This window comes from Salvia miltiorrhiza, chromosome 6 (assembly GCF_028751815.1).
Source record: "Salvia miltiorrhiza cultivar Shanhuang (shh) chromosome 6, IMPLAD_Smil_shh, whole genome shotgun sequence".
NCBI classification, from domain to species: domain Eukaryota; kingdom Viridiplantae; phylum Streptophyta; class Magnoliopsida; order Lamiales; family Lamiaceae; genus Salvia; species Salvia miltiorrhiza.
In genome coordinates this window covers 42163266-42173218 of record NC_080392.1, presented here as the reverse complement: position 1 = coordinate 42173218, position 9953 = coordinate 42163266, and the positions used below count along the sequence as shown (strand labels likewise).

At 40.1% G+C, this 9953-nt stretch overlaps 3 protein-coding genes across 4 annotated transcripts; 2 read left to right on the top strand and 1 right to left on the bottom strand.

Moving 5' to 3' along the window:
• Positions 1-2970, top strand: LOC130989673 (exocyst complex component EXO70E2). The gene has a single exon (XM_057913722.1). The coding sequence runs from the start codon at positions 836-838 to the stop codon at positions 2831-2833; it is 1998 nt and encodes a 665-aa protein (XP_057769705.1). The 5' UTR covers positions 1-835; the 3' UTR covers positions 2834-2970.
• A 1583-nt stretch (positions 2971-4553) lies between these two features.
• On the bottom strand, positions 4554-5024 carry LOC130990975 (uncharacterized). Its single transcript, XM_057915184.1, has one exon. It carries the CDS (start codon positions 5022-5024, stop codon positions 4554-4556), a length of 471 nt encoding a protein of 156 aa, XP_057771167.1.
• A 1079-nt stretch (positions 5025-6103) lies between these two features.
• LOC130989672 (glycine-rich RNA-binding protein 2, mitochondrial-like) lies at positions 6104-9490 on the top strand. Of its 2 annotated transcripts, none has more exons than XM_057913721.1 (5): positions 6104-6264; positions 7101-7247; positions 7321-7389; positions 7652-7758; positions 8782-9490. In XM_057913721.1, the coding sequence occupies exons 2-5, from the start codon at positions 7109-7111 to the stop codon at positions 9307-9309; spliced, it is 843 nt and encodes a 280-aa protein (XP_057769704.1). In that variant the 5' UTR covers positions 6104-6264; positions 7101-7108; the 3' UTR covers positions 9310-9490. The 2 variants fall into 2 exon arrangements, with proteins under 2 accessions (XP_057769704.1, XP_057769703.1); XM_057913720.1 differs by lacking the exon at positions 6104-6264 and adding an exon at positions 6304-6393.
• Positions 9491-9953: the final 463 nt, after the last annotated feature.

Sequence of the window (9953 nt, the reverse complement as noted above, 5' to 3'; positions counted from 1 at the left end):
TCGATTCACTCGACTGTAAAACTCTAACTAATCTCGCTGTAAACCATTGTCTCTATCTCAAAATCTCTGCCGAGAAAAGCCAAACAAACTTTAGCCACCAAGAATTGAAATTGACTTTTTTCTTTTTCTTGAATCAAGTTGCACTCCCCTTTTAAATATAGTTTCCACGAAGAAGGGGACAGTCAAAAACAACTCAAAAGGCCAGGAAACAGTGGCCACGAGGAAGCTGCAGATAATTGTAAAGTATAGTATTCAACAACAAAGATTTTGGGGTTATTTTGCCTTTTTCAGCTTCAGATTTAATACAACGGAGATCCATTGATTAGCCACTAATTACTGCCCTTTTCAGCTTCATCGATTGTTTAGCCGTAAAGGGTCAGCCGGCTCTCTCTCTCTCTCCTAAAGCTGCTGCAAGATTCATCCTTTGAGACTTGAGTTGTTTGCTTTTCTTGTTTCTTGCTGGAAAGATTTTGTGAGAATCTTGGGCTTCTTATTTGGGAACATATTTGAGGTAGTACATATATATGTTGCTACTTTGTTAAAAATTTGATCTTTGTGAATATTTGCAGCCAGCTTTTTGTATGCTGTGGGGTGGGAGTTGTAGATCCTTATGATTGTTGCATAGTTTCCTGTAATTTCAGGATCCATGCTGAATTGGATTTTGTAATTTTTGGGTGAAATTTTTGGGATTGGATATTTTTGGGGGTATTATTGTCATCAAAATAACTTTATTGATTGGAATGAGAGTATTGGTGGTGGAGACTTGATTGGTTGTTTGTAGCATCAAAAACAGTGGTGGGATTTGTGTGATTTCTTTTAGGGTTGTTGTTTTGTTATGAGAGATTGCTCAGTTACAACAACAACAAAAACGATGATGGAAGCAGAAGAGGACTTGATTGCTGCGGCGCAGCTAATCATGAGAGCATTGGAATCAAACATGAAGCTGAGTGATGATGCTAGAAAAGTTTTGGCAAATCTTGGCTCACAGTTGAGCAGCATAGCTAGAGCTAGCGAGAGCCGGGATGAGGAGTTCGAGGAGGAGGAGGAGGAAGAGGAAGAGGGGATTAGTGAGATCGAGCAGCAGCTCGATAAGATTCAAGATAAGGTCATGAGTTGGGAGAATGATCAGTCTACTATGATATGGGATTGTAGCAATGAAGAAGCTTATGATTATGTGAGAGCTGTTGATGAAGCTCGAAGGTTGGTTGAGGTTTTGGAGAAGAGGAGCTCGAGTAATAGTGGCAGTGACGACGATGTTTCGCTGCGCAGGGCTCACGACATTCTTCAGACAGCAATGGCTAGACTGGAGGAGGAGTTCAAGCACTTGCTGGTGCAGAACAGGCAGCCCTTTGAGCCGGAGCACATGTCGTTTCGTTCCACTGAGGACGATCTGATTGAGGCCGGCTCTGTGATCTCGTCCGGGGATGATTCCCTCGAGGATGTTAGGGATAGCATGGGCCGGCCCTCGGAGGAGTACGCGGTGGAGCTGGTGAATCAGGATGTGGTGCAAGACTTGAAGAGCATTGCTGGTTTGATGTTCGACTCCGGTTATGGGAGGGAATGCTCTCAAGTGTTTGTGAATGTGCAGAAGGATGCCCTAGATGACTGCCTCTTCATTCTTGAAGTGGAGAAGCTGAGCATTGAGGATGTGCTGAGGATGGAGTGGAACGCGTTGAACTCGAAGATCCGGCGGTGGATCCGGGTGATGAAGGTGTTCGTGCGCGTCTACCTCGCCAGCGAGAAGCTGCTCACGGATCAGATATTCGGGTCCGTGAGCTCTGTCTGCTTCGCGGACTCGTCAAAGTCCGCGATGCTGCAGCTTCTCAACTTCGGCGAGGCCATATCCATCGGGCCGCACCAGCCGGAGAAGCTGATCCGGATCCTCGACATGTACGAGGTGCTCGCGGATCTCACGCCGGACATAATGGCCCTGTACTCGGACGAGGCAGGGGGGTCCTGCGTTAGGGCCGAGTGCCGGGACGTGCTGGAGAGGCTGGGGGAGTGCGCGAAGACGACCTTCGTCGAGTTTGAGAACGCCGTGGCGTCCAACGTGTCGAGCAACGCCTTCCCCGGCGGCGGGGTCCACCCCCTCACGAGATACGTGATGAACTACATCAAGGCCCTGATGGACTACAGGGGAACCCTAGACAATGTGTTGAGGGAGAGGGGGGACGATGATCCGGCTCCGGCCCCGGCCTCCCCCGACACCAGTCCATCCGGTGAGGAGGAGGATGGAGCCTCGTGCGCCTCCTCCGCCATGGCCGTGCATTTCAGGTCGCTGATCTCGATTCTCGAAGCCAACCTCGACGGCAAGGCCAAGCTGTACAAGGAGGAGTCGCTCCAACACCTCTTCTTGATGAACAACATCCACTACATGGCCGAGAAGGTGAAAGGATCCGATCTCCGCACCGTGCTGGGCGACGATTGGATCCGAAAACACAACTGGAAGTTCCAGCAGCACGCGATGAACTACGAGAGGGCGACGTGGAGCTTGATTCTCGCCCTGTTGAGGGAGGAGGGCTTCCAAAACCCGGGCGCCAACTCCGTGTCATCGAGGACTCTCAAGGAGAGGCTGCAGAGCTTCTACGTCTCGTTCGAGGAGGTCTACAAGAGCCAGACGGGGTGGTCGATCCCGGACCCTCAGCTCCGGGACGACCTCCGGATCTCGACGTCCCTCAAGGTCATCCAAGCTTACCGGACTTATGTGGGAAGACATAGCAATCACATCAGTGAGAAACACATCAAATACAGTGCTGATGACTTGGAGGATTACCTTATGGATCTCTTTGAAGGATCACAAAAATCTTTGCATGGAAGCCATAGGACAAGATGATGTAACATAATTTTTTCTTTTGCTTTTGAGTTTGGTGGAATCCATATATCTAAGAGTTTTGTGTCTCTCATTTTACAAGAGATGGATTGTTTTGTTGTTACCTACTTTTTTGTGATACGAGGTTGCAGTTTTGGATAGTGGCTTTGATTGATTTTTCAGAATTTTGTTCTGTATTGAATGTTTTGAGATTCATTTCTTGAGAGGTTTTTGATGTTATCACAATTGCCATTTTATTTGTATGTGTTGGTATTGTAAAATGAACTTCGCAGAAAAATCTTATGTTTGCAATTGGATTATACTCCGTCCAGAAAAAATAGTCAATTTTTTGACATTTTGGACGTCCACAAAAATTAGTCTATTTTCACTTTTGGCAACTTTCTATCATATGGTGGGCCTTATCTCCACTCACAATGCATTTAATTATCATTATTAATATTACCTTTTTAGTGGGATTTTTTTGGGTAAATATCATCAAAACTCCTGAATTATACTCACTTTATAAAAAATACCCTGAAACTTTTGAAATGTTATCTAAACCCTCAAACTATCAGGTTTTTATCAAATATATCCTGCATCTATTTTTCGGTTATTAGAAACGTGATGTGGCTCGCCGGATGCCACGATGTAATTTATATTCTATTTTTTTAAATGACATGGAAAAAATGACTTCGTTACGTACCATATTCTATCGTATTTATCCATAATTCTAGGTTATTAGCGTAAATTTCAAACACGATAGCAGTGAATTTTAAATTTCAGAGTGGATTTTTTAAATTGATATGGTACGAAACGACGTTGTTTTTGCCATTGCATTTTTAAAAAATAGAATATAAATTATATTGTGGCATCCGACGAGCCATATCACGTTTTTGGTGATCGAAAAATATATGCGAGATATATTTGATAAAAATCTGATAGTTAGAAGGTTTAGAGGATATTTTGAAAGTTTCAGGGTATTTTTGATAAAACGGGTATATTTCAAGGGTTTTCATGATATTTACCCATTTTTTTGCACTCAAAATAAACTCAATCATTTTCATTAAAATTCGTATTTGTAGTATTATTTTTCTGTAGACGGATGAAATAATTTTGTAAATATCTATCACACTATTATTTCACGAGTAAACGAGCCCTAAATATACAAGGTGATATTTAGAACATCACCAACGCTTGCACCCATAGTGGGTGCAATAGAAGGGGTCCCACTTCTATTGCACCCACTCCAACAATGATATTGCACTCACTTGGGTGCAATAGATTTTATTTTATTTTTGAATTAGTTTTATTCTAGTTTTCATTTTAAATTTACAATAATTGATAAATTAAAATTTCATTGAATTAAAATTCAAATCCTACATTGATTGAAATAAAGTTGCAATACAAGAAATTAAAATCCTAAATTACTTAAATTAAAACAAACATAAAATAAAAAATCCTAAAAATCTACGGGATGTTGTTTCGTTGTTTGATCTCCGCCACCTTGCACATGTGAAACGCCAATTCGTCGGGATTCATTTGAGAGGTGTCCCGGCTCATCAACATACTATCGGCGAGGTCACGTTGAACTTGGGAGAACGTTTCCATTGCATTCACCATATTCGCCATGTACCCGAGAGCTTTTTGGTTATCCTCCGACGTCTCTTCGGCCTTTTTCTTGCCTTTCCGTTTGTCTCTCTTGGCCGCCTTTTGCCCTTGGGGTCGGGTGGAGATACTCGCGTCGCTAGAAGTCGTTGTGGGAAGACCGTCGGACCCCTTTGATCGTTTGTCCGAATGGACATCGGAGTGAACATCCTCGCTGAGACTTGCAAATTTCTTGGGACTCGCGCAAGATCTTCCATGCATGCGAATACCGGAACGAAACACGGTACTCGGCTAGCCACATTGCCTCTGCTTGCTCCAGGATTTGACCATCACTCATGCCTGATTTCCATTCATCGTGACATTTTTTGTGCATGGCCTCAAACCTCTTCGAATCCTTCGCCACCTGTTGAAAGTGAGATTTGATTTGCGTGACGTCGCGTGAAATAGATGCTCGGGGCTTTTCAGCGTTGTATTGGGTGCAGAGGGCGCCCCAAAACTTCGCCCCTTTTTGGTCGACACCCACCACAGAGTCGTGGGTGTGCTCGCAATACAAACGGCAAATTAGCACCGTTTCTGGCGGATAATAGTTGCTACGTTTGGCCGCCGGCATAGAAGCAATCTCCTCCACGTCGGGCTCGGGGTCGGCAACGGCGGCAAAGCGGGGGTTCAAATTGGTGGCCGCCGCTTGAAAGGCATTCGATTCTTGCGTGAACGGCGAGAATCCTTGCCTGGAAGCATTTGATTCGCCGGGGGATGGATTTTGAGGGTGTTCACGCCAATAGTTGCTCCAATCGCCTTCCATTGCTATTTGTTGAAATAATGTAGAAGATGAAGAAGAAAATGAGGAGAATGATGAATGTTTGAGGATGAAGAAGAAAATGAGGTATTTGTAGATGTATATATAGAGGTGCTATAGAATTTAAAAAAAAAAAAAAAGCCAACGGGAAAAAAAAACGGATAGAAAAAACGGCTACTGCCGATTTTAAATTTTGTTTTTTAATTTTCCTTTTTTTTTTTTGGTTTGAAAAGGGGCGCGTGTAAACACGCCCCCTCCTTCGCTCCCACAAACGCCGAGTGCGATCCATCGCCCCCCCTCACACCCGGGTGCAGCAACGGCGCTGGGTGCGATAGGCCGGGTTCGATCCGGTCTTCGCACCCAGCGTCGGTGATGCTCTTAGTGTGATTATTATTTTGATTTTGTAAAGTTCATTCTCTTCTTTTAGTTCCTATATACTCCCAAAAATTATTAGTGCTGTGAATTTATTTATTTTTGAGGCATTTTCTAAATTTGTTACTCCAATTTTGTGTATGATTCCATTAAAATTCAGGCCACAAAAATCAAATGAAGCAAATATCTCTCTGTCCACACCGCCACCTATCTAAAAAAATAAAAATCTCTACTGCATTTCTTCAAATGAGATTTTTAAGGTTGAAATCTCATCGTACTTCAATTCTCAACCAAAAAAATAAAAAGAGAAAACGAAATTGGATGCTTATTTCAAAATGCTACTCACTTCATTAACTATGATCCACAAATAAGATTTTGTTAATTAATAATGGTATCGGAGTATATTTTCTTAACTGAAAAATTAACATTTACTTTGAATATATACATATTTTTACAAAACTTTTTTTTCTAAACGAGATAAACATTTGAAAAATTAAACTTTCAAGAGTCGAGAGCATATGTTGACTAATCGAACGGCCAAATCCAAACGGCATATTCTATCTGTGTACACTCACCCACACACGATTACCGCTCTCCAAGTCTAAAACCCTTGCGATTTGCGAAGGCTCAGAAATCCCAACACACTCGAAGCTGTTCTTCATTTTTCTGTGTCTCTCTCCTGGTAAAACCCTAAACCCCCTTTTCATGTTTTTTTTTCTTCTCATTTTGCCGTCTTTTTATGATTCATTGACGATTTGCGTCTCGATTCTTCGTTTCTTTTGCGGACGACGTTTTAGGGTTTACGGATTTTGTAAGATTTTTTTCTGATCATTAAAAATTGGGAGTTTTGAAAATTGCCAATCTGGGGCTATTTTTATTGCATTTCATGTTTTACATGTGTGGTAAATTTAGGATTTTGTAAGTGGAGTGCATTTTTATGCAATTTTCTTTGCTATGGCAGTGTGTGCATGTATTGTAGACTAGTTTTAAGAATACTGTATTTTTACGGTTAGTTTTGGAATTTTTTTTGCATCTTTTGGACAGTGAGTTATAAACACAATAAAACAAGACATGCTTCTTGGTCTCTCCCTTTTTCTTCTTCTTTTTGTTCCTGAAAAAGAACCCAAATCTATTCTGTATAAACTTGAAATACAGTTTAAGTTGGATATTCAACTCTAGATTGCCTGAGTAAGGAACCCAATGACTAATTTTCTAGTACTTGAGGAGATTTAATTTCAATGTATTTGGTAAGTCGAAGAAAATGGTATGATTATATGAAATTGTGAAGGTACTTTTGTTGATTGACTCACTGTCCACTCTGTTAATGATGTCTTCTATTAAATCATGCTGTTCCGCCAATGCAGAGTATATAACATTAACCCAAAAAAAAAACATAAGTTTTCTTTTGGTCACACTTCTTAGCGAATAGCTAAAAATGAGCATATATTTCATATGTCCGCCAATGCAGTGTTCTTTTGTTTACTTATTCTTTTCTGTTCCTGTTCTTCCTTTTGTTAGGTTCAACCATGGCATTTCTGAACAGAGTGGGTAATATTCTAAAACAAACTGTCAGCAAGCATGCTAGTTCACAATTTCTGGCTCCGAATGCCTCGATTTTTCAGGCAATGAGGAGCATGTCGTCTTCTGCAAAGCTCTTTGTTGGAGGTACAATAATCGTATTTTCTATGATGAACTTATTTCATGTCTTCTTTTACAAAATATCATTATATCATTGCAGGCCTCTCGTATAGCACGGATGAGGTGAGTTTGAGGGAAGCATTTTCCCAGTATGGAGAAGTGGTTGAAGGTACTGTCTTCCTAGTAATCTTGATTTACATATTTCTTTTACTTGGTAGATTATTATGAATATTTTGTGAAATTACTAAATAAGAAGACTTGTGGTGGTGATTAGTATTGATTAAAAAAATGTCAATAGAATGTAATCTCAGTGCGATAGACTCATGTGTTTTTATTGGATGCAGAAGCTCTTACGGTGTGGCATGACATCTTAGCATTTTTTTTCTTCCAAAAATTCAACTTGTGTTAATCCTTTTTGTTTACTATTGCAGCTAGAGTTATTTTGGACCGTGAGACTGGTAGATCTCGAGGATTCGGCTTTATTACCTTCACTTCAACTGAGGCTGCGAGTAGTGCTATCCAGGCATTTGACGGCCAGGTACTTAGTTATGTTTGAGTTTTTTTAACCTTTCACTAAGATATATTGCATTCTCAATAATTCTTAGTAGTTATCTGCATTGAATTAATGGTAACATTTTTTTACTAGAAAGTTGATAGCTATATTTAGTTTGATGAAGATTTTTACCTTCACATTATTTTTAGTAAGTGATATTTCTTATATCAGTTTTCTAGCTGCTACTCCTTATATACTAGTAAAGCACTCGTGTGGATATTGAGAAACATTTCCGAATATCTTTTCTGTAATTTTCTTTTTAAAAAATTTTCTCTACCATTTGGAAAACTTAGTCCAAGCATATCTGTAGTTTAGAGAATCCAGTCTTCTGGAAATATTTACCACTTCTCACTTCACTATATACTATTTATTATTTATTTTGTTCATGGGTCTTTTTTATACAACAGTTATTAAGTACATGATATTTCTTACATTTGTTTTAAATGTATATTATCAGCTTGTGTAATTAGTTATGTCTCATATCATCTTTAAATTTTTGATGAATTAAAACTAGCTTGGACTCGAAAGTCTCTTACTTATTGAATACAAATTATAGTTCTTTGAAATCTTTGGTTATTTTTCAGATCTCGTGATTAATATTAACCCTTTTATAATGAAATGATATTTTTGTGACTGATCAGGTTGGAAAAGTGTTATAGATACACTGTTCTAAAAACTTGACTTCGGATTGTAGAGTTCAACACATGCGCTCACAAAATATGGTTGGAAATCTTTTAGGCGCTGCTCTAGCATGAGATTAGTTTTTTCCTGGAAATTCACTCTAAAGATAAATCTATGTTTTAACTTTTCAAGATCTTAAAAAAATAAATTGTAATATCAAATGATTTAGTTGTCCTTAACATCAACTATGCCTAAGGGTTGTTTTGGTTCTACATGTGTTCAAGAAGCTGGATGTAATATTTATAAGTTCAGGAGTAACATGGATAAACTTGAGCAAATTTGATTTTATGTGCATGGATTTGTGATTTCTGATGGTGAACTTTTCAGGATCTACATGGGCGAAGGGTTAGGGTGAATTATGCTACTGAAAAACCTCGTGGTGGTGGTTTTGGAGGTGGCGGTGGTTTTGGAGGTGGATATGGTGCTGGTGGTGGGGGTTATGGTTCTGCCGGTGGGGGTTATGGAGGTGGGGGATATGGAGGTGGGGGATATGGTTCTGGTGGTGGGGGTTATGGAGGTGGACAGGGTGGTAACTATGGGGGCGGAGGTGGATATGGTGGTGGCAACCAATATCCGAGTCAAGGTGGTGGATTTGGTGGTTCTGGTAACTACCCTAGTGGAGGAGAAGGTGCCTTTGGTGGTGGTGGCGACGCTGTACAAGCTGATGGAAACTACAGCTCTAGTGGACAAACTGGCTTTTCTTCCTACTCAAATCTTGGGACACCTGGAGGGATTGGTGAAAGCTCCGGAGCAGTGGGTGGTCAAACGGAAGCTGGAGATGAAGGTTTTGGGGCGGACAGTTTTGATAAGGATGAGGGTGAGGAGCCCAGTGATTATGCCAACACCAGGAACTGAAGACAGCCACCAATAATTGTAAGAGTTGTCTCGAAATGTGAAAATAAGTTGGAAATTTTCTCTTTCTTGTGTCCCCAGTATTTGGGTGCTATCATATTCTCGTTCATCCCCATTCTGTCAGACTCGTTGCAAGATGTTTCATGACATTTTTTAGTTTTGAGTGCTTTATTATTTTTCTGAAGGTGTAGGTCTTTGTTCTCATCTTGAGGAGATGTCTTCTTCAGTTATACTATCTTATATTTTCAGATGATGTCAAGAATGATTTTTAGCATATGTAATTGGCCCCCCATGGATGTCTATATTTTCGGATAAAGGGAACCAGCTTGCTTATCGCTTTGACAGCTATGGATTAAGAGAGTCTTGAGTTTAGATTTGTAAGATTGTATTTTTCCAGATAAAATTATAAATATTGAGACATCTACATATGATTCCTCATCACAAGATGATTTCACTCAAATATTTCTACTATGATTTCTGTTCGGTTTATATAGTGAAATGGAGATGAGCTGTGAACAGCAGATAGCATCGATGTTTCTATTCATTGCTCAATTCAATTCCGTTAATTTATTTTACAAAATTATACGGAACTTGGTGCATTTCTCTATGAAATAGTATTCATTTTATTTTCTCTTAAACTAACAAAA

Excerpts from the sequence above, each read along its gene's own strand:
- LOC130989672 (XM_057913721.1), top strand. The coding sequence starts at position 7,109 with ATGGCATTTCTGAACAGAGTGGGTAATATTCTAAAACAAACTGTCAGC. Across the intron at positions 7,248-7,320 it reads TGCAAAGCTCTTTGTTGGAG|GCCTCTCGTATAGCACGGAT; the intron begins GTACAATAATCG and ends ATATCATTGCAG. Across the intron at positions 7,390-7,651 it reads GTATGGAGAAGTGGTTGAAG|CTAGAGTTATTTTGGACCGT; the intron begins GTACTGTCTTCC and ends TTACTATTGCAG.
- LOC130989673 (XM_057913722.1), top strand. The coding sequence starts at position 836 with ATGAGAGATTGCTCAGTTACAACAACAACAAAAACGATGATGGAAGCA.
- LOC130990975 (XM_057915184.1), bottom strand. The coding sequence starts at position 5,024 with ATGCCGGCGGCCAAACGTAGCAACTATTATCCGCCAGAAACGGTGCTA.